General features: G+C 38.5%; 1 protein-coding gene across 1 annotated transcript; it reads right to left on the bottom strand.

Annotated features, from left to right (window-relative positions):
- Window positions 1-9,135: 9,135 nt before the first annotated feature.
- Window positions 9,136-11,388, bottom strand: tnfa (tumor necrosis factor a (TNF superfamily, member 2)). Its single transcript, XM_037693538.1, has 4 exons — window positions 11,212-11,388; window positions 11,096-11,123; window positions 10,540-10,596; window positions 9,136-9,605 (listed from the first exon to the last, which is right to left on the bottom strand). Exons 1-4 carry the CDS (start codon window positions 11,386-11,388, stop codon window positions 9,136-9,138), a joined length of 732 nt encoding a protein of 243 aa, XP_037549466.1.
- Window positions 11,389-24,457: the final 13,069 nt, after the last annotated feature.

The following is a 24,457-nucleotide window of genomic DNA, read 5'->3' as shown; positions in this document are numbered from 1 at the left end:
ACAGCACCTCAGACTGAGGAAGTCTCTCGGATGAGAGACGAAACGTTTCTACATTTTTTTGTTGATTTGCTTTGTTTTGTTTTGTTTAATGTCCAGAGGACCAGATTTAACTTTTTTAGATTTTTCTACCTGGATTATTGAGCATGCATCAGGATATTTCTTTAGGGGTGTCAAATCCTGTTATTTGGCTTGTGATGGTGACAAGTTAATGTTTCTGTTATCAGCAGAGGGAGGTGAAAGCTGCAAAACCTGCACTGGAAAATCATGCAACAGACACTGAGCATGGAAACCTGAAAAACATGATTTCAGACACATTAGCATGGAATCTGGTTGTTTTGGTAATGATCCAATCAAATTACAACAGATGAGGGTTGGCAGATGAAGTGTTTTATGACGTTGTATTCTCCCTTGGAGAAAGAACAGTAGATGAATCATTAAAAGTATTAAATCAGTTACAAACCGGATTCCAAAAAAGTTGGGTCACTAAACAAATTTTGAATAAAATCTGAATGCAATGATGTGGAGGTGACAACATCTAAAATTTTATTCAGAATAGAACACAAATCACAGATAAAAAGTTTAAACTGAGAGAATGCATCATTTTAAGGGAAAAATCTGTTGTTTCCAAATTTCATGGCGTCAACAAATCCCAAAAAAGTTGGGACAAGTCCATTTTTACCACTGTGTGGCATCCCCCCTTCTTCTTCCAACACTCAACAGACGTCTGGGGACAGAGGAGACCAGTTTCTCAAGTTTAGAAATAGGAATGCTCTCCCATTCATGTCTAATACAGGCCTCTAACTGTTCAATCGTCTTGGGCCTTCTTTGTCGCACCTTCCTCTTTATGATGTGCCAAATGTTCTCTATAGGTGAAAGATCTGGACTGCAGGCTGGCCATTTCAGTACCCGGATCCTTCTCCTACGTAGCCATGATGTTGTGATCGCTGCAGAATGTGGTCTGTCATTATGGTGTTGAAAAATGCAGGGTCTTCCCTGAAAGAGATGACGTCTAGATGGGAGCATATGTTGTTCTAGAACCTGAACATAGTTCTCTGCATTAATGGTGCCTTTCCAGACATGCAAGCTGCCCATGCCACAAGCGCTCATGCAACCCCATACCATCAGTGATGCAGGCTTCTGAACGGAGCGTTGATAACAACTTGGGCTATCCTTGTCCTCTCTGGTCCTGATGACATGGCGTCCCAGTGTTCCACAAAGAACTTCAAATCGTGACTCATCTGACCACAGAACAGTCTTCCATTTTGCCACACTCTATTTTAAATGACCCCTGGCCCAGTGCAAACGTCTGAGCTTGTGGAGCTTGCTTAGAAATGGCTTCCTCTTTGCACTGTAGAGTTTCAGCTGGCAACGGCAGATGGCACGGTGGATTGTGTTCACTGACAATGCTTTCTGGAAGTATTCCTGAGCCCATTCTGTTATTTCCTTCACAGTGACATTCCTGTTTGAGGTGCAGTGACGTTTAAGGGCCCGGAGATCACGAGCATCCAGTAGAGTTTTACGACCTTGACCCTTACACACAGCGATTATTCCAGATTCTCTGAATCTTTTGATGATGTTATGCACGGTTGATGATGATAACTTAAAAGTCTTTGCTATTTTACGCTGGGTAACACCATTCTGGTATTGCTGCACTATCTTTCTGCGCAACAATGGTGGAATTGGTGATCCTCTTACCATCTTGGCTTCTGAGAGACACTGACACTCTGAGAAGCTCTTTTTATACCCAATCATGTTGTCAATTGACCTAGTTAGTGTTAATTGGTCTTCCAGCTGTTCATTATATGCTCAATTTCCTTTTTCCAGCCACTTATTGCTACTTGTCCCAACTTTTTTGGGATTTGTTGACACTGTGAAATTTTGAATCAACATATTTTTCCTTTAAAATGTTACATTTACTCAGATTAAACTTTGGATCTGTCATCTATGTTATGTTACGAATAAAATATTGACATTTGCCATCTCCACATCATTGCATTCAGTTTTTATTCACAATTTGTTTAGTGTCCCAACTTTTTTGGAATCCGGTTTGATGAGTGGATGAAACGGGTAACCCGCTAGTTTTCAATCTGTGGGGTGCGCCGGACCGTACCGGGGGAACAACGTGGCTGAAAGATTCCAATTTCCTGCGAACCGAAACATGGCAAGCAGAACTTACATTGCAAAGTCTTGTTGCAGTCCGGACCTATTTTAGGGATGTACAAAAACAACTAATTTATCAACTTGTTAGTTTTCTCTTTGAGCGTACGTTTGAAAAAAGGAACTTATCGCTAAAACCAAGTGTTTTACTTGAGGCTCCCAGTTCATTCATCATGTTTTAATAAAATAAACAAGGCAGACGTCCGTTCCACAAAGTCTTGAAGCTCCAGGTCAAACCAGCTGAGGTGAGTTCTCCTCCTCGACGCTCTCCGTGTTTCGTCTCGCTGCAGGACAGGTACCCAAAATGTTTGGGTGCCGTGAACACATTCATCCTGTTAGTCTGAGTGCTTCTTCTGCTTTAGTTGGAGTCACAATATTTTTTAAATAAGAGATGTTTATTTGTTTAAGATTAAAGCCAAGGTGCTTCTCTGTTTCAGCTTTTTTTTGGTCTCCGTTTCACGTTTAGTTTGTCATATTGCACTTCTGCACTGGATTATACCAGAATAAAAAAAGTTTGAAGTGTTGATATGCACTCAGCTGGTTTATGTTGTAACATGCACTGTGATAAATTAATGCATTTAATGATAATAACAGTAATATAACTTTTTTTTTGCATTCTGATGATTTTACCTGCATTATTACCATAGAATGTAGACAACACTTAATAACCATGCAGTTATTTAATGTTTTAGTACTTTTATCCACACTAATGACCATAAATAGTTATTTTCAAATAAAACAACCCTCATTTTGTCTTTATATATAACTTTTGTTTTCTTATGTACCATGGATGAAAGTGGACTGCAATTTGTTTTTCTCTAAGTCTTGTACATAAGGGAAATTATCAATAAAGCTGACTTGACATATTCATAAGGGTGATATTTAAAATAAAAACTATAGCACAAAATACCTTAAAATATCAATTTTCATTTATCAGACTGACAGATTTCTGCCTTAAAATGACTATTTCACTCAAATTGAATGCAGTTTTAAAAATATCAGTTCAAGATGTGAATACTTTAGTTTCATACATCGGTAATATTTGGTTTTGCAACTTAAGTGGTGGTGGTGGTGGGGCGGGGGGGTTGCAATTTTATTTTTCCAAAGTGGGACCTGACAAAGTCTGAGAACTGGTGATGTAACCTGCAGTAGAAACCTACAGGTCGTGATGGGCCCATTAAAACCAAACTTGCTCTTCGTCTGATTTTTACTGCTTCCATTTTCACTTGAAGCGCTTTAATGCAGGACTTTGCACTACTTTCTAAAGATATCGCACATTTTCTCCACTTCCACTTTTCATTTATAAAATATCCAACGTGCACTCTCTATTTCCCCCTCTCGTTTAAACTTCTGCTTTTTGTTTCACTGCTTGTTGGTTTAGTTTGTCTCTGCTCAGACGTGTGTTTTTAGCTCAAATTGTTTTTGTCATAAAGATTTTCTTGTTTAAAATCTTTCCTTTCAGGATATAAACGGGAGGCTGTTGAGCTGCAGGGTTAAAGTGAAACCTGAGGAGAATGTTGACGGTGAATTAAGTGATGGAGCGTTTAGCTCAGGGTTAACATTATTCTTGTGGGACCCAACCCAGTTTGTTTGTGGCTCCTCAGACTGAAAAAGTCCTTTAGATGAAGGAGAAAACCTCTCAGCAAAACAAACAAAAAAAGAACGCGTCCAGATGACCTGACTGAACATTGTTGGATTTGTACCTGGATTATTGAGCATGGACTTTGGTGTTTAGAGATGAGTGTTTTTCTGGACTGGAATTGAACAGAAAATGAAGTAAACCTTAGTGTTTTTGATGCAAGAAGTGGGTAGAAGTTACACTGTGGAGAAGAACAGAGGAAGGTTTTTATTTTAATGTTCTTATCCGAGGCAGCACAGAGTAACACATCATGGAGAGTTGGGGGAGACATTTTATCCACCACTAGGAGCAATGACAGAACCAATGGTGGCTAATTGGTTATCATCGACTAACAAAGATTTTGATGTGGCATGCCACTTTTTCATAGAGACCGTTTTTACAAATAAATGTAGCCTCACACCAAAATAAAGGTCGGTACCTGTGGGGTGCCGTTTGTAAACACCGTCAAAAATGAACATCAATATTTTGGTTTATTTGGCTTTTAATAAGAAAAAATATATCTTTTTTTTTTTCCAGTCATATTTTCACCACTTTATTCATAAATTTATAAATGTCATAGTTCCAAACTAAATATTAAATTTTCAAGCTAAATATTTAGTTTACAAACTAAATACTTAACTTGCAAGTTAGATATTTAGTTAGTAAACTAAATATTTAGGTGTAAATTAAATATTTAACTTCCAAGGTAAATATTTATTTTCAAAACTAAACATTTAATTTCAAAACTAAATATTTGTTGTCCAAGCTAAATATTTAATTTCCAAACTAAACATTTAATTTCTAAGCTAAACATTTAATTTCCAAAATAAATATTTAATTTGCTAACTAAATATTTACCTCTCACCTAAACATTTAACTTGTAAGCTAAATATCTAGGTCTGAGCTAAATATTTAGTTAGCAAATTAAATATTTAGTTTAGGAATTAAATGATTAGTTTGGAACTTAAATGGACAATAAATATTTTGTTTGGAAACTAAATGTGTAGTTTTGAAAATAAAAATTTAGCTTGTCAGTTAAATATTTAATTTACACCTAAATACTTTGTTTATTAATTAAATATTTAACTTACAAGTTAAGTTTTTAGTTTGTAAACTAAATATTTAATTTACACCTAAATACTTTGTTTATTAATTAAATATTTAACTTACTAGTTAAGTATTTAGTTTGTAAATAAAAATATTTAACTTGTAAATAAAATATTTAGTTGGGAATTATGACATTTACAAATGTATTAATACATGGTGAAAATATGACTTTGAAAAAAAAAACTTTTTTATTATTAACGGATAAATAAACCAAAATATTGATGTTAATTTTTGACTGTGTAACTTTACAAACGGCACCCCATAGTATCTCACTTATTTCTCTCATTTTCATGCTCTCAACATGAATGGATGGATGATATTTCCAATTCAGTCTCTTCGCTCTGCAACGGGGACAATTAAGGAGGGCCTTCATTGAAATGAACTCATCTGTGTGCATTTTATAGCAGTCACCAATAACAGTAGAATAAGTTTTGGTAAAAATCGCTCATTTAAAAAAAGTATTTATCTCCAGAAAACATTGATGGACTCCTTCATTGTCAGGTAAAGCGCTCCGGGATCACACTTTGTTTGCCTCACATGCAGTTTTTTTAAAGCACAACGTAGTCTAGATTTCCACGAGACTAGTTATATACAGAGTGAAAGTGATGAGGGGAAGTCCCTGAATACTGGGTACATCCCCTCTCTCAGCCTACAGGACAGGAAAAAACACAGCAGGAAAATCTGCCTCTGTAGGAATGCACATGGTTTTTTATTCCTTTCTCTTTTCACATTGTCGTTTTGTGTTTGTTAGCAAAATAACCCATTAGTGATTGACTGAAAATTGAAATTACCATAGCAATTAAACTGATTTTTTTAATTTTTTTATTTTTGTAAGCAAGTACAAAATCGGGGTAGGATCCTTTTCGTGACGACAAAGTTAATGGAAACAAACTATCTTCTTCGCTCAGCAGGACATCTTTATTGCGGTTGTTGTCATCATCGGAACCACAGAGCTTTTAATAAACATTGCGACTTCCTGCCCATGAGCAGAAGTTGAGCTTTTGTCATCAGTGACCTTAAAATTAGCAACGAAGCAGGCAAATATATTTCACCGAGCTTTAACCGAGCTTTGTGCAACAGAGGTGATTATTTAAGTTAGCCTTATTACTGTCCTTTGAAAATGTTTTGTCCTGTTTCGTCAAGCAGCTTTGAAACAGAACACCAAATGATTCACCAAAACATGGCACAGTTGAAACTGATTTTTTGGTAAATTGTACATCCCACAACAAAGACAAAATAAATAAATGGTGATTAATGGTTTGGTGAAACAGAAGAGAACAGACTGAAGAGTCATCAGTGTGGAAACATGATTCAGAGTTTAAACGGGTCAGAAAGTTGGACTTCACATGTGTCAACTGTCAGTTTTACACGTTTTAAAGTTTTTACAAGTTAAATTGTATAATTTTTGGAGAGTAGCTGACAGTTCATATCTCACATTACCTTTCAAGCCACTATGGTATAAAAATGTATTTTACAAACTACTTCCACAACTCTTTTTGAAACAGAAACAAATTAAAGATGAAACATAGAGATTTTTTGTCTTCTTTTACTCAGAGCCACCTCAACTGGCTCCTCTCGACGTGGAGAAGCAGCGGCTCTACTCTGAGTCTCTCCCAGATGACCGAGCTTCTCACCTTATCTCTAAGGGAGAGCCCAGACACCCTGCGGAGAAAACTCATTTCAGCCGCTTGTATCCGAGATCTCCTTCTTTTGGTCACAACCCAAAGCTCATGAACATAGATGAGGGTGGGAACGTAGATCGATCGGTAAATTGAGAGTTTCACCTTTTGACTCAGCTCTCTCTTCACCACAACAGACCAGTACAGCGCCTGCTACAGATGCCGCACCTATCCACCTATTGATCTCTCGCTCCATTTTTGCCTCGATCGTGAACAATATCCCAAGATAAACTCCTCCACTTGGGGCAGGACCTCCTCCCTGACCCGGAGAGGGCACTCTACCCTTTAGCGACTAATTTAACATTAGTAAGTAAAAACATCCATGACCTTTACATAAATTCCCCTGACAAAAACGTTAAGTCTTTCATCAGAACGATTACATCAGCCAACCCACTCTGTTGTAAAAAAACAGCATAGTTTTAAAGTGGTTCAAGCCAGCCTGCTGTGGAGTTCCAGAAACTAGCATTTCACGGAAAAGGGGACCATCCGTCTAACAACTGGCCATCAGTGCATATCAAATATTCTCCAACAGGAAGTGAAGATTAAAACAGAGCCATAAAATCTCCCACCTGGGACCATCAGAGTCTTCTGCTGCTCACGTCTGATGTTTTGCACAGCGACTGCTGAGATGACGTACATTGGGTGTAGCGGAGACTAAAACACAAGGAGTCAACTTGTGATGTTTAAATTGAATGAAATTAATTTATTAGCTCTGGATCTAAAGCTATAAAGGCTTTGGAGCTATTAGTTTTGGAGCTATAGCTCTGGAGCAAACGTCATAGAGATTAGCTCTGGCGCTAACGTCATAGAGATTAGCTCTGGATCTAACGTCATAGAGATTAGCTCTGGCGCTAACGTCATAGGGATTAGCTCTGGAGCTAACGTCATAGAGATTAGCTCTGGAGCTAACATCAGTGATTAGCTCTGGAGCAAACGTCATAGAGATTAGCTCTGGAGCCAACGTCATAGAGATTAGCTCTGGCGCTAACGTCATAGGGATTAGCTCTGGAGCTAACGTTATAGAGATTAGCTCTGGAGCTAACATCAGAGATTAGCTCTGGAGCAAACGTCATAGAGATTAGCTCTGGAGCTAACGTCATAGAGTTTAGCTCTGGAGCTAACATCGTAGAGATTAGCTCTGGAGCTAACGTCAGAGATTAGCTCTGGAGCTAACATCATAGAGATTAGCTCTGGAGCTAATGTTTGAGATTAGCTTTGGAGCAAACGTCATAGATATTAGCTCTGGAGCTAACGTCAGAGATTAGCTCTGGAGCTGACGTCATAGAGATAAGCTCTGAAGCTAACATGAGAGATTAGCTCTGGAGCTAACGTCATAGAGATTAGCTCTGGAGCTAATGTCCGAGATTAGCTCTGGAGCTAACGTCAGAGATTAGCTCTGGACCTAACATCATAGAGATTAGCTCTGGAGCTAATGTCAGAGATTAGCTTTGGAGCAAACGTAGTAGAGATTAGCTTTGGAGCTAACATCAGAGATTAGCTCTGGAGCTAACGTCATAGAGATTAGCTTTGGCGCTAACGTCATAGAGATTAGCTCTGGAGCTAACGTGAAAGCTGAGTAATTTCTCCATTCTCATCTCTTTCAACATGCTCTGGTTCAAATTAACGGGTTGAATGTCAGATATTGTCTTAAATTAATGTTCAAGATGAATGGAGCTCGCACCGGAGCAACCAGGCTACGTCATTTACCCAGAATGCATTGCAGTCTAAATAAAATTGCCTTTTTATGTCAGTAATTTAAAAAAAAAAGTACACATCCAAACAGCCTACAGTATTTTTTATGGCCTGGATTGTAACTTAAGTAATTGATTATTAAGATCTATTGGTCCAATTGGTCGGAGATCCCTTTAAGATACAGAAAATTACCAGTTTGTTAAACACTGTTTGGGGGGCTGTGGCGTTCTGTGCCGTGGTCTTGTAATCCTGAGGTTGCGGGTTTGAGCTCAGGTTGCGTCAGTAAGAGCAGCTGGCATAAAACAAATTGCCAAATCTTTCATGTGAGATTGCACACCGAAAGAAATTTACTATTAACTGTTGTTTTTGAAAAAGTCAAACATTTGTGTAGCAGACATTATAAAACAGTAACTCTCACCATAACCACCAATCGTTTTTTATTTAATTACAATTCAATAAATATTACAAAATTGTGCAGATCATCAGAGAAACACACACACATAAATAAATAAAAAATAAATACCTCAATAAATAAAATAAATATGAATGAAAATTAATAAATACATCTCATAAAATCGCTGTTTTTTTCCCACCTTTGTCAGCCTGAGGTGAAACATTATTTAACACATACACATACAGTTAGGAAAGAGTAAAACAACAAAAAAATAGTACTCAGTACACAACATTATGGACCCATTGAGATGGTGCTTTAATGCACTCGGAGGTTTTGTGTTGGTCGGTAGAGTCACCATAGTTGGTCTTCAGTGGAGTCTCTCCTCGAGTGTTTACAGAAGGTTGCAACATTCAATGTGAGGCCCAGTGAAGCAGCAGCTGAGGCACGTGAAGCTCCACGCCTCTTTACACGTCCTGAGTTGGCTATCGTCACAAAGCAAACACTCCAAAGAAAGTCTTCCCCGGGTCATCCTCCAGTTTCTCCAGCATCTTCTTCTCCATCACCGTCTTCAGTCTGTCGCCTGTCTTCAGGTGGAACACAGCTCCCATATAGACAGCAGAAAACCAGCTGCCGTCAGAGTTCGAGTCGCCGCCGCCCGTCTTCTGGCAGGCCGTGCGGATGGAGTGCAGGATGATCTGATAGGACTCCTCGTCATCGTTGCCAAAAGTGCTGGACCAGCGCTTCACGGTGTGGCTCAAGTGGACCATGGACTTTGAGGTGATGTCGGCATCACCGCCGCTGCAGCTAACCCGGAACGATGCTTGGCTATAAACAAAGTAGAGGCCGCTTTGTGGAATCACAATCTCGTTGTTTTTGAGTTCGAGGCCTCCTTGAGAGTGGAACTGGTCCACCTGACTCATCCATTTCACTGACGTCGTCACGTTGGGGTTGTATTCTCCTGTTGGACAAATAATAATGAAGGTGAGCTCAAACGCTCGGCACTTAAGGCAGCAGATAAACTGGTTTAACACTATACAGTTTAATGGAGCACCAAACCGTAAAAGCTTTCCTTAAGAAAAAAAAAAGCTTTAGAAACTATTGACCATGTTTGTGTGTGCAAATAGGTTATTTGCCTTGTTTTTATGTTTTTGCAAAACACCACATAAACCTATTACTATTACTGTTAATAAATATAGTTAATTCCTTTTGTCAGCAAGTACTAACAAAAGAACTGTTTTTTATGCTATTTACTTTTATGTATTCCTCGTGTAGAAATTATGTATACGAATACCAAATCAAGATACTAATACACTTTTGTGTAAGAAATAATGTATTAATCATAGATGAGTGATAGGGTTAAAAAAGTTTATACTTCTTCCTCCTTTTCGTGCGGCTAAAACGCTGACAAGTTCTCTTACGTGTTTGTTTTGGATCATGTATTTCTACAATTGTTAGTGTATCTTTCTACTTTTGTACAGGTCTATTCATGTGTTATTGCTGTTATTATTATATTTATTATTCATCTTTCTTTTTCAGCAATGGCCTATTTGTGTATTATTATGATTATTGCTATCGTTTGTTGTACAACCATTTTAACTTGTTAAAAATAAACCACTTTCAGAAAGTTATTAGATTTAAATCTACAGCTGCATAACTTTTGAGTTCAGTCTGATTCAAGATGGTTCCTGCAGCTAATTGACTTTAGCCAACACTAAAACAGCCATAACCATAACTATAAGGTCATTTTACAGACGCTGAGCTAACTTTAGCATGGTAGTAGCTGAGAGTCGTTAACTAAAGGGGTCTTCAGTTTTCTCTAAAGCAAAGGTCTAAAATCAAGGATGCTTTTTAAAAGTTGTTGGATGAAATGATAAACAGAATTGTTTTCTGACCTTCTAAATGAATCGCTGCTCTCACGTTTGAAATGTGCCTCAGCGTGTGACGCAGATCTGTAAAGAAAAGAAAAGACATAAAACTTTATTTTTTTTTACACAGCAACGTCTGAGCAAACCCTCAGAGCAACAGAAGGGCTTTAAGAAATGTCTGAACATGCGGATAAAGTAATCACAACGCAAGCTTTGCTTTAGGTTATAATTATCAATTGATTGTCTGTTAGTAAAATATCTCATGAACCATTTGATAAATTCTAATGAAACCTTCAGGAAATGATCACGGAATGAACATCTATAAATATTAAATTTGGGAGTGAACCCAGTTTTAGATGGTCTCCACGGTTTACTGAAATTAGCCAAATGCATAAACGGCTCTAACTCCATCAGTTTTGCAGATATCGAGTTAAAATTTCTTATTGTGGTAGCTGAGAGTCATTCACAATGCTTGATCTCGTGTGATGTCTCACACAAATATAATCTTAGTCCAAACCTGTGGGATGACCGAGCCTCGGTCCTAAAAAAACTTTTATGAGGATTATTAAAGAGAAGTGCTCACCATAATTGTGCTGATCTGGTCCCAGGTCCTGCATCAAAAGGAGACAGATAAAGGTGGTTAGAGAAGGGCTGGGTTCTGGGGATCTGGACCACAGTTGGTGGCAGATCTGGACTCACCTTGGCGTTCATGTTGAAGATGAGGAGCGCAGCAGCAGCAGCAGCAGCAGCAAGGCAAAGAGCGACAGCCATCAGGGCCGTGCTCAGCCTTGACCTCTGATTTGTCTGGATGTTTAGTGAAGTCTGTTCAGCAGCGTCTGCTGCAGAATCCATGATCACCTTGCATTCACCTGTCATTGTTTGAAGTTAACTGATACTGGTATACAGAAGGGAGCGCTCTTATAGTATGCTTCCTCCTCCTTTAGGGGAAACTCCAGTGATGTCACTCATTATGAGTGAGAAGAAACATCACACGAGGAAGAAGGACCCAGACGCAGGTAGAATTTAAAATACAACACCCTCCCACACAAACACAACCTCTATGACTGAGTTATCCCAGTAGCCCATACGCAGAAACCAAAACCACCGGTGATGAAACCACTCTTGCGCCACAAAGCAAGCACGTAATTTGGAGAAACCTTTAGAAAACAATACTCATAAACACACGCACGCCTTCTGATTTTCTTATGACCACTTCTGTCTACAACCAAATATAAAATCTAATCTATTTAATGTAAATCTTCTATCTGGTAGCACTGCAAATGATATACAATATAATATATTGATTTAATTCAGACGTGGGCAATATAAGGCTTGAGAAAAATTATTATTATTATTATTTTTTTTAAAGGCTAGAAAAAATTAAAAGCACTCTGCTCCTCAGATAAATAGTGTTAACTTATTATTTTTATATGAATGTTTCTGTTCAGTGCCCCGAGATGACTTCTGCGGTGACTTGGCGCTTTATAAATAAACTGAATTGAATTGAACCGTCACAAGCGTCAACCTGAACCTGATTGAAAATTCACAGACTCTGTTAAATATATGGTCTATGTCAGAAAGCCAACTAATTTTAATGACCGCTACCAAATCTGTCAAGAAAAGTGGTCAAACATCAGCCAGAATTACGACAGAATCTTGTTGATGAATGCTAAAATCCTGTGGTTGAGGTGCAACTTACTGAGGGACATTTAAGCAAAAATTAATGGGGTGCGGTTTATTTAAATAGTTACACTCACCACCTACTTTATGAGGTACTCTTGTTCAGTTGCTTACCAACACAGGTCAGTCAGTCAATGCTCAAACATCTGGATATCAGAAAATCAGCTGGTCTTGATGATCTTTCCTTTTATTTGTTACGTTTGGCAGCAGATAATACAGATATTCCACTCATCTGAATCCTAACTAATTTATCCACACAACAACTCTATTCCCGACATTTGTAGAACTGTCTGTTTTGACCCCTGTTGAAAGGCACTGATCCCACAACGCTAAACAGTCACAGCGCCATCTCAGAGCTTCGTTTACGCTTAAATCATTTGTAAGTTCATCAACAAACAGCTTGAGAACCACTTGTCCTTTAATAATGTTTTATCGCCTCATCAGTCTAGTTTTAGGGAATGAAATAGCACAGTTACTGTTTCCTTGAAACTATTGATGTAGAAGGTCTTGATGTCAAAGATCACTGAGCTGCCATTTTTAAAGATCTAACCAAGGCCTTTGACACCATGGGATTATGTGTCAGTGGCTTTTGGGCACTGGCTTTACCTACAATTTATGAGTTGGTTTTTGGATTATTTATTGGCATGTAGGCAATGTGTGCAGTTTGATGGTAAAACATTACATTACCAGAAAATCTCCAAAGGGGTCCCACAGGGGTCATTTATAGGACTTCTGCCCTTTACTGCTTATATCAATAACTCTAAGTCAGGTTCTCTGGATGGATTCTTCTTTACATATAAATAACCTGGGTCGTGCTCTCACTGCTGGATCTGTGCACCTCTACGCAGATGATTCAGTTGTTTACTGTCTTGCAAACACCATTGCTCTTGTTTTTAAGCTCTTGTAATCTGCTTTTGACATACCAGGTTGATGCTAAATTCCAGGAAGACAAACGGTTTGCTATTTTCCAATAAGAAAAAGGTGATAAAATATATATATATATATATATATATATATACTGATATAATATATATATGTGAAAAAAGTGCAGTCTGCAAGCCACCACACAGGGGCTGTCAATTATCTTTGTTACATCATATAAATATGAACTAAGGATGAAAACATTACCGGGAGATTCTATAAGTACTTGGACAAGTTTTATTTTGAAGGGAGGGAAGTTGATGGAGGATAATTCTGGAGAGGATAAATGTGTTTTTGAGGTAAGTTTTTCTGAAGGTTTGAGAATAAGAGTATGGTTAAAAGATGTCACGGTGATGACTGTCTTTGGTAGGTCTGGGATTTTTCTGTTGAGCACAGGGAGGGGTTTTGATAAATTTATGATGAGAGATGGGCCGGGGATGTTCAGGCTGAGCTGGGACCACTGGTGGAGGAATAAAGAAGGTGTAGTAACTGAGGTCCAAGGACTGGGAGATAACGCCAAGATTACTAGAAGACAAGCTTATAGAATAATACAGGTAAACAGTGTAGCACATATGAGGGAATGGAGGAAGAAGTGTGACACTTGCTCCTCTCTTTACTACACTTATTGTTAAATCCAAAGAATGGAGAGAGTGACGTTTAAGTTATAAAACTCAAACTCCACACTCGCCGTTCTTTGAATTGAGAAAGCTCCTGGAAGAGAAGCGAAACATCTCTTTAGCTACAGAATAGAAGTCCAGTTGTTTTTGTGTTTAACCTTTTGGGGATTTACCATGTCCTGGATGACTGAAAATCTACACCAGCATACACTTATTGTTTTGCACTGGTTAAAGCAGGGCACCAGCCGATCAGTTTACTGACCAGCAACAACTTAATGTATTCACCCTTTAATAACCAGAACTCTATCACTGAAGTGGAATCTGTCAACTACAGGGAATTATATACCATAACATGAATATTCATCCAATGAGACCATTTTCATTGGAAGTTTTATTACAAAAATAATTAATCAAACTAAGAATAATTAACAATAATAAATAAAACGAACAACACAAATAAAGGATAATAATTTGGAGAATAACTTGTTTGAAAAGCAGTAATGAACAATCTAAACCATAATCAATCAATAAATCAATCAAGGATTAATACTCTTTAATTTAAGGCAAAATTAGTTCTTTGAGCAGGAATAATTTTTGGCTGGGTGCACAAATTTAGACAAAGTTTAAGTCTTTGATAAATAGTTTACTTTGAAATTTGATTAAGAGAAGTTATTGAATGTGGCCAGATCAAGTCATTTGTTATCACTACAAGCCAGGAAATGATTTATCAAGTTGTATCAGCATAACCATTATAACCAGACCCAAAGTTGCATTCATGTCAACAGGTTTCTGCTTCTTACTGGGTCAGAGGGAACAAGTTCACTCATCTTTCCTGGGTTTTACTGGTGGATCAGACAAGGGTACATCATGAAGAGAAGACTAGCCAGGCACTGCCCAAGGTAGCCGAAAGTCACCGTGACTGCTTCAGGGGTCGGTGAGGACAACGGCTGATGAGAAGGTGCGCGGGCGATCAGCAATTTTCAGCCGGCTCACACTTTAAGCTGAAAATGTGAGACTAGCAGTGAAAAAAAAAATCACCTTTCACCTTCAGTAGTTACTTGAAACGTCTACTTTGCTTCTAACAAAAATTGTTACTGAGCAAACGTGTTTATTTGCTCAGGAATAAAATGAAGACAGACATCGGATGAACTGCACAGAATGGGGACAAAGACGAAGAAGTGTTTTGGCAAAATATTATGCCTCCCCTCTGAAGTAACATATTCTGGCTCAGAAACACTTGCACACAGGCGTCTCGCAAGGAAAAGTTATTTTCTGAAGAAAAAAAGAAAAAAGAACAGAGAAGTACGTTTAACACATTATAATATTTCACCTGATTTCATTATAATAAATGAAAACAATAATCATCATTATTCATGCTCCCACAAGAGTCCAAGGACAGCTAATGTGTGAAAACAGACGCTATTCAAGTCAAAAGTCACTTTTAAGAAAATAGTTCATGGTAAATCTGGTTGACAACCCAAGGGTCAGAGGTCATAGACCAAACTACGAACTGATGATAAACTCATCCTGAACATTTCATTGTACTGTTAACCTTGTGTAAACCTGTGTATGACAAGTAAACATAACTTGAACTTGAAGCAAACAGCTGTTTGACAGCAGTACATCTTCCCCACATATGAAACCTTTAACAAAACTTGGATGAACAGATACCTACCATGTGTCACTTCCCTTTAGTTCAAATTAGGCAATATATTAAGAGGGAACCACAGGGCAGGCCTGACAAAGAGACATTACAACTAAAAAGCCGTCAGTTTGATCCCCAGTCCTTTCTTGAACCCCACACTGACCCACCTAAAGGGCTTCACATAGAGTGGTATGTCGTAGTCCCTCGTCTCTGAGGGATTTGAATAGTGAATGTTTGTAGTTTGGGAGATGAGATTTATTTCTAGACTTGAACAGAGAATGTAAGAAAACCTTAATGTTTTTGGCACAAGATATCCAAATGTGTGGGAGTTGCACTGTGCAGTGAGTTGAACAGCAGGAGGATTTTTAATATTTTGGCTGAGGCAGCACAGAGTGATGGATCCTGGAGAGCGGAGGGAGCAATTTTATCCACTACCAGATGCAATGGAGGAGCCAGGGGGTGGCCAATGGTGGCCTTGGCCCTCATAGATTACTCTTCAGCCACCTCAAAAATTTTAGGAAATTATACTTTTAATTGTCCTGATGCTGCTCAATAATCCAGGTAGATAAATATAACCAGTTAGAACCTCTGGATGGATTGAGAACCTGACTTAACCTTGTCACACAATGCAAAGGGAACTCAAGGGACTGGGAGTGAACAGCTGTGTAGCGTTAAGAAAACCACTAACATATATATATATATATATATATATATATATATATATATATGTGGAGCAATGGAAGAAGGTCATGTGGTCTGATGAGTCCAGATTTACCCTGTTCCAGAGTGATGGGCACATCAGGGTAAGAAGAGAGGCAGGTGAAGTGATGCAACCATCCTGCCTAGTGTCTAGTCATCAAAGCAAGATCTTGGTGAAAAATTAATGCAACACTGGATGGAAACAGATCTTGTGACATTGCAGAAGCTTATCGAAGCAATGACACAGTGAATGCATGATGTAATCAAAGCTAAAGGTGGTCCAAAGAAATATTAGTGTGTGACTTTTTTTTTGGTGGCAACTTTTTTTTTTTTGGCCAGGCAGTGTATGTTTCCTCAAATGATCGGGGTAGTTGTTTTACATATATACATGGTGGCAGCCATCTTGGATTTTGACGTGGCAACCCGATTTTCACTGGTAACCTTTCTTACACGTAGATGTAGACGCACACCAAAATGGAAATTATGATGCTCACATCACAGACTTTTATTCACAGACTTTTATTTATCCTTCTGCACTCCGTGATGAGGGATAAATAATATTTAAATAAAAATGTTGGTGTGTTTATGGTTAGGTCTGTATATATTTAGTTTAGATCAAATAGGAAACCAAAAGCTATGGGATCCAAAATTATTCAGCGCTGACCAAACAATCTGCCGACATCAAATCAGTCTTTATCAGCAGAAGTTGTCCATTTGATTTAGAACTGAGGGTATTGAAATCGCACTGATTTCAACCAGTGGGTGTCAGGACTTGACACAGAATACGTTCTCCTGGTTTCCGTCCTGACACTCTTCTACAAACCACATACCTGAATCCCCACTCCCCTGGGATCTCCACCTTCCTCTGCAAGCTGCTCTCCACTTCAAGATTTATAATCCTCCTGTATAAATACCAAACCTCTAACAATAAATTATACTTACTCTTTTATGTGTGTTGGACTCCCTTTGTCACTTTGTCTATTCTGGGGTTAAAACTAATATGATTGTGATAAAAAGCAGGTTTGTTTTTTGAAAAACTGTTGAACACGTTAACTATTTCAACGATCATCAGTACAAACTAAGTTGTAATATTAGAATTTTAATCACTGACGTCATAAACACATTCATCATGTGGCGACAGTTCAGTCATGCTGTCTCAGATGATGTGCAGATGGTGGGTGTATGTGCAATACTGATGTTAGGATGGAGATGATGAGGAGTACAGGAAGGATAATGTAACACTTCAAAGAGATACGTTTTATAATTATTCCACGTAAAAACAACAAGGACATAAACTTTTTCTTTATTCCAAGGTTGCATGAATCAGGACAGGATAAAACTGATCTGGTCTCCATCAGGTTGTAAAATGACAGATTTTATCATGCCATTATTTCTTTATCATGATCAAAGGCCAAAGTGAAAAATATGTGAATGAACATCTGAATCCAGTCCTGCTGCTTCCACAGGATCAACTAGTAGCTGCTGATCAACTCGTCATCATCAGATCACCCCGAGAAAAGCACACAGGTGTGTGTTACAACTCCAAGATGGAAAGACATCAGCAATGAGCTTAGAGAAGCAGCTGTTGCTGTCATCAATCTGAGAAGGGTCAAAGGTCATTTAAAATCCTGAGCCCATCCCTCTACAGAGAAGTGGAAAACATTTCAGACATCTGTCAATCTTTACAACAGATGCACCCCAAGGTCAGACCGTGCAGTGCTCAGAGAAATGAGCTCCATCACAGACTCTACAGGCGTCAGTCAGCAGGTCAAAGGTCAAACGTCATAGTTAGAAACAGACTGAAGAAATCTGGTTTGTTTGAAGGTCTGCAGGAGGAAATCTCTTCAGTCTTAAAACAAGATGGCCGCTCAACTCAGGTGTGATGTTTCATCTGAAGGAACCACAAGATGTCTGGACCAGAACCAGACCAAAGGACAGATGTTTACCCAGAATGCAGTGCAGCAAGCATCTCCTCCCAGCTGTCAGCACGGTGGTGGAGGGCTGATGGTTTGGGCTCCTGTCAGTCACTGAGTGGACCATGAACTCCTCTGTAGACCAAAGGGTTCTGGAGTCAGATGTGAGTCTATCAGTCCAACAACAGAAGATTGGACCAAACTGGGTTCAACAGGACAAAGTTTCCAAACACAGAAGCTGATCTACAACAGAAGGGGTCCAAAAAAAAAAAAAACACCAGAACCAAGGAGCTGCAACGGTCCAGTTAAAGTCCAGAACATCAGCCTGTCTGAAATGCTGTGGTGGGACATTCAGACATCTGAGCAGAAACCTCAGTGATGGAAAGAAGAGTGGGCCAGAACTCCTCCAGGACCATGAGTGAGACAGTGAATGATTGTTTGTCTTGTTTGTCTCTGTGTCCCTGTGATGGACTGGAGACCTGTCCAGGGTGTCCCCCACCTCTCGCACAGCTACCACTGGATATGGGCACCAGTGACCCCTACGACCTGAAAAAGGAAGTAGCGGGTAACAAGGATGGGTGTTTTTTTGTTCACTTTAGGTTAAATTTGAATAATTTTAGCACCGTGTAAAAATCAGATCCTTATTATTTTATGTTTGTGATAGACATTTTCCCAGACTTGCTTCTTCTTACAGCCTGTCTAAGAAATGGTGCAGGTGAAGGAGGTGCAGTGATGTATTTGTCTCTGATTGTGTGTTTGTTTGTCTCGAATATCTCATGAAACATTGAACGGATTTTAATAAAATTGAAACTGATTGAAGTTTCAGAGTTATCTCAATCCAAGATGGATGCCACTGCAGCACAATCAGGGACAGCATGTCAAACAGAAATCTGTAAAATAAATAATTATGCCTGCTGACATTTCACACTAAACTTTTTTTTTTTTTTTTACAGCCGTGGGGACTTACGGTGGTAGGAGGGGGTTGTACCTGATTCGACAGGACGGATATGAAAGAGAAACTGCAGTTTTTGTTCTTCCAAATTCTACCCCTCATGTGGTTCACAGCCCACTTTCACACACAACTTCCTGTATTGCTTTTTCTATCCTTTTTTTTTTTACACTCAAATAAAAGAATTGATTTCTTTCATTTTCATAAAGAAAATCCCTTTTGTCGACACGGCTCATCACATTCTTGTCTTTTGCTAAATATGGAAAGAAACAAACTTCCACTGTCTAAAAAAAGGATCTGAAAATCTCCCCAGAGTCACACAAACCTACACAGCTCACTTTACCCACCGCTCAACTTCCTCTGCACAACACGATTTCATAAACTTCTCCATGGAAGGGTCACTTCCTTCTTGAATTACCACCAAATAAAACACAAAACTTTGGCCAAGATAATAAAACTTTGCAAGAAAAACGTAAAATTAACCTTTTTTCAAGATTATTCATGAAGAACTAAAGGGCAGATTTCAGTAAAGCTCTCAGAAAAAAATAATTGGATGTACATCTACTGTCGGTTTGTAAGTTTGGACCCATAGCAGACTCACTGGTGGAGCTCACAAGCTGATGAGGCAGCAAATTAATCAGCATGGGGGGTAAGAGGAGACACAAGGAAGCACAGGAAAGGCCGGATGTAGCGTGCATGAGTAATGCATATAATGCTCAACTGGTAAAGATATATAAAGACTGGGATGGATGAGAGAAGTGGCTGCAGCTGGGACAGGTGAAACAAGGAGCAGGTGGAGATACAGGAAAAAACTGGCTGAGAAGTAACTGACGGCACAAACAAAAACACAACGATCGACACAAGGACAGCTGTAGGACATGAATATTCATCCCACTGAGAAGATAACTTTGTCGTTAAAGTTTTATTACAAATTTTTGTTTTTAGAAATAGCCTACAATATCCATCCGTTATCTTTAATGTGATGTGACAAGGCAGAAGTGATTATTTCACGTGACAAATATGAGAATGAGTCAGGGTTGAGTGTAAAGTCACGTAAAGGAATAATCAGATGTTTTTTTACACGTTTTAGTGAAAAACAAGTTAGAACATATAAGAAAGTAGAATAATGTTATACAAATGTAATGTTACACTGCATAAGAAATATATAAACTATTTCCATTGTTGCACAATGTATGTAATGTAATCAGATCTCTCTTGTAAATGAGTCCTCGGGGCTCAGTGGGATTTATCTGTCTAAATAAAAGTTGAATGAAAAAATGGCAACACACCCTAAAGTAGACCCCATTTCAATTTACTTGAAAATTTATGTTCAAAGCATAACTCTCATGTTGGAACAAAACGTGTGCAGTAAGGGGTTAACTTGTGTTGGTTTGTATCTGAGTAATGACGCACGAACAGAACTATCCAAGCAGTATTGGTGAACATGGCTCTACAGTGTTTGAATGCACAGAATACAGAGATGGTATGTATTTTACTAATACATACATACATTTCAATACAATACATTTGATTGTTATGCTGATGATACAGTTTTTTTTACCATGAAACCCAACAAATCCAATCAGTTACTTAGACTACAAGCATGTCTTAAAAAAAATAAAAACATGGGTGACCCTTGATTTTCTGCTTTTAAACTCAGACAAGACTGAGGTTGTTGTTTTTGTACCTGCAGTTTTGTAGTCTTTCACTTCCTGGATGACTAATCTGGCCTCCAGTTGTAAAGTTAAAAATCTTGGTGTTATTTTTGATCAGGACATGCCTTTTAAACCCCCCACATTAAAAATGTTACTAGAACTGTCTTCTTCCACCTGCGTAATATCACTAAAATTAGAAACATCTAAAAATGATGCAGAAAAACTGGTTCATGCATTTGTCACATCTAAACTGGACTATTGCAATGGTTTATTATCTGGTGTCCAAATACTTCTTTAAAACGTCTTCAGTTGATCCAAAATGCTGCTGCAAGAGTCTTAACTGGAGTTAGTGGGAGAGATCATATTTCTCCAGTTTTAGCTTCTCCCCAATGACTCCCTATCAAATTCAGCATTCAAAATCTTACTTCTAACCTACAAAGCCCTCAACAACCTAGCTCCATCTTATTTTACAGATCTTATCTTATTGTTCCATACTTAAAGCACTTCGCTCTCAGACTGCAGGCTTACATGTGGTTCCTAGAGTCTCCAGAAGCAGAATGAGAGGAAGATCTTTCAGTTATCAGGCTCCTCTCGTGTGGAACCAACTTCCAGTTTCTGTCCGTAAGGCTGACATGTTGTCCAGTTTTAAGACTGGGCTGAAAACTTTCCTTTTTAACAAATCCTATAATTAGGGTTGGCATAGTTTCATGAGCTATCCTTTAGTTATGTTGCTATAGTCTTAGACTGCTGGAGTACAAATTGACCACATTTCCATCTAAATGTGTTTTTTGTTTTTCCTCCTATAGGCAGTACACCTGGACCCGTCATTCTGGGTTCGTTTCTCCTTCCTGTCCTCTCAAACCCAGCTGGTTGAAGCAGATGGCTGCTCGTCCTGAGCCTGGTTCTGTTGGAGGTTTCTTCCTGTTGGGAGAGCTTTTCCTTTCCACTGTTGCCTTTGTGCTTGCTCAGGATGGGAGACTGCGACAAAGTGAAAATTCAACACAATCTGTTGGCTTCCTTAGATAATTTTTATTAATTGGCTTTTTTATGTATGTGAATGTTTTTGTATAGTGCCTTGAGACAACTTGTTTTGTGCTAAATAAATAAACTGAATTGAATTCTATAATCTTATTTTATTTCTGAACAACACAAAAACAAATGTTTAACGGTGATATCCAGGCATTAGGATGAGTTTCCACACACACAACAGAAAACAAGGACAAAAAAAACTATTGTGCTGGTCCCTGAACACAACTAACACATTCCACTGGTTTTCTGACTTGTAACCAGAACACACCTGACGTCATTTCTAGATCTGAGTTCCATCTTCCAAGGAAAAAGAACCACAGCGTTATTTTCAGTTTTTATCTATTTATTGAATAGTGGCACTTTAGGCCCCTCGTAAATAGCACCTTACAAAATAAAGAGATGAATGCTACGTGAAAACCTCTACAAACAGCCTTTGTCTTTTTAAAGTACAAGGACTTCCCTTCTTAGCCACCAAACAGACAGCAGGTAGAAGTGAAACTCATGAGCTCCACACAACTGGAAAAAACTAACAAAACACCTGAAACTGTCTCTGACATCCCATTGAAGGTTTTCAAACCACAAAAACCACAGGACAATTCAATTTTCATTTAAAAATATTGGTTTTGACAGATTTTTTCTTAACCACTGTGTTAAATCTTGAAACTAAAACCAGTTGATGCATAAAAAACATCAGTGCTTCCAGACTGTTGACAACTTCTACAAAGTATAAGTAATTTTTTAAAAATTATTATTATTCATTCTTCTGAAGGCAAAACAGAAGATCTTGTTTGTGTCTTTGTGCGTTTGACTGTAGTGTCAGCAAAATGTTTCAAGAACCATTGAATTAAAGTCAAATACCAATAATTGAATCTACCATCGATTAAAGTTCAGAGATAACTCAATTCAAGATGGCCGTCGCAGCCAGCTGACTTTAATCTGTATGAAGATAAATTAATCTCAAAAGCAGTCACACAACCAAACAAAGATCAACAAGAACAGTTTTTCAAATGTTCTCATTTCAAATTGCACAAGTAGGAAAACTCTGCGTACACATTGTCAAATAAACGTGCACAAACCGCCTGCTGTGCACGATCAGCTGTCTGTGAATGTGACACTTTCTTACCTCCATATTCACATATGTGATGCTGCGTTCAAGGCTTGTGGGAAGCTGGAACATCTGCATCACCAGATGTACTGAGTCACTTGGAAACGACTCCTTTCTAACTCATAGGATCTCAACCTAAAACACATGCACTTAAATTAACATTACTGGATTTAAAAATGTATAATTGTATTGATTGTACAGCTGAAATAACAAACCTGAAATGAGTAGGTTATTCTTCATGTGGAACATTTATCCGGAGGGGAAAAAAAAAAATCCTGATAGCTTTTCCACAAGAAGAATACCCTACTTATTTTTATGTTTATTTCAGCCGTACGGTTCATAAAGTTAACCGGAAAATAAACTTTTACAGTATTTTCTGCAGAGAAAGAAAAACTTAACCAGTTTGAGTCTTTTTTTTTCTCTTTAAATGTACAGCTTACACAAAAATACCTGCAATTTAAAACACGTACATTAGAAAAACTGTTGATGCGTTTGTAAAACTTGTTTTACGCTTGTGGAGCTTATTGTAAATGGACTGTACTTATTTCTATCCAATCAAGATAGTCAAAGTGCTTTACAACACAATCTGTGCCATCATTTACCTCCACACACACATTCATACAGAACTCTACTACATCTCTACAAACATAATCGAACAAATCATTCTGTGGCGGGTTCAGTTTCTTGCCCAGGGACACTTCAGCATGTGACTGCTGGTGGAATCGAACCCCCAACTGTCCCATTGGAGGACGACTGCTCTACCCACTCAGCCACAGCTGACCGATTGTACTGTATGCACGTGGAGCTTGTTGTACGCTTGTGACTACTTCTGAGACTATCTTTACAGATATTCAGCTAAAACTTGTTGTGGTAGTAGCTGAGCGTCATTCACACACTAACTAACCGTTGTGCTTGAAACTTTGGGAGACGTACATTCAAAAATGACTTCCTGAAAGTTTAATTAAAATCAGTCCAGTGGTTCATGGGATATTTTGCCAACACAATTGTTCTTTTAACGGTGGGCGATAAACAGTTACAGTATAATAAAGGCCTGGGGATGGGGGCTAAGTGTGCCATACTGCTGTTTGCTTCTTTCTTGTCTCACCCGTTCACACAGAGAACACATTTCCTTTCTTTAGAGGACAGTATTATTCTATCATCTATGTGCACTGAAGACCTGCTCTTCCACGTCAGAGAAATAAAAAAGGTGAATCACTTGTGCAACAGTGCCAACCACATGAAAAGAACTGAGGAAGGTTCCAAGGTGATGATGAGACAGGATGCATGTAGACGGGACAGGAAAGCCCCTCAAAGAGCCCTGTTTTGTTTCATTTGATATATTTTAAAACATATCGTTGAGCAATTACAGGGCTGCGTCAGTCTCAGGTACTTTTTACTATTAACACCAAGTAATGCTATCTGGCAAGTTTACTGTATACATTTGGTAAATGTGTGAGTGAGCAAGAGAGGCTTGTTTATTTAAAATAATCAAGCGCGACCCAAACCGAGCCTTTAGTCCAGCCCCTTCTGCGACCACTGAGCGGGCCAGGCCACCGGGAAATGGGAAATATCTCTGTGCTCCCGATGGCCAGTCCGCCACTGAATTAATCGCAATATCTTTCTTGCGAGTTAGCTTGCTGATGTGATCCCTGAAGAAGAGAGCAGAAGAAAAAAAAAACAAACAGACATTTTTAGTAATGTTATTTCTTTAGCTGGAACTGTAGAAACTTAT

Source organism: Nematolebias whitei, chromosome 19 (genome assembly GCF_014905685.2).
Source record: "Nematolebias whitei isolate Nwh7 chromosome 19, NemWhi1, whole genome shotgun sequence".
NCBI lineage: Eukaryota > Metazoa > Chordata > Actinopteri > Cyprinodontiformes > Rivulidae > Nematolebias > Nematolebias whitei.
This window is presented reverse-complemented; position numbering and strand designations above follow the sequence as displayed.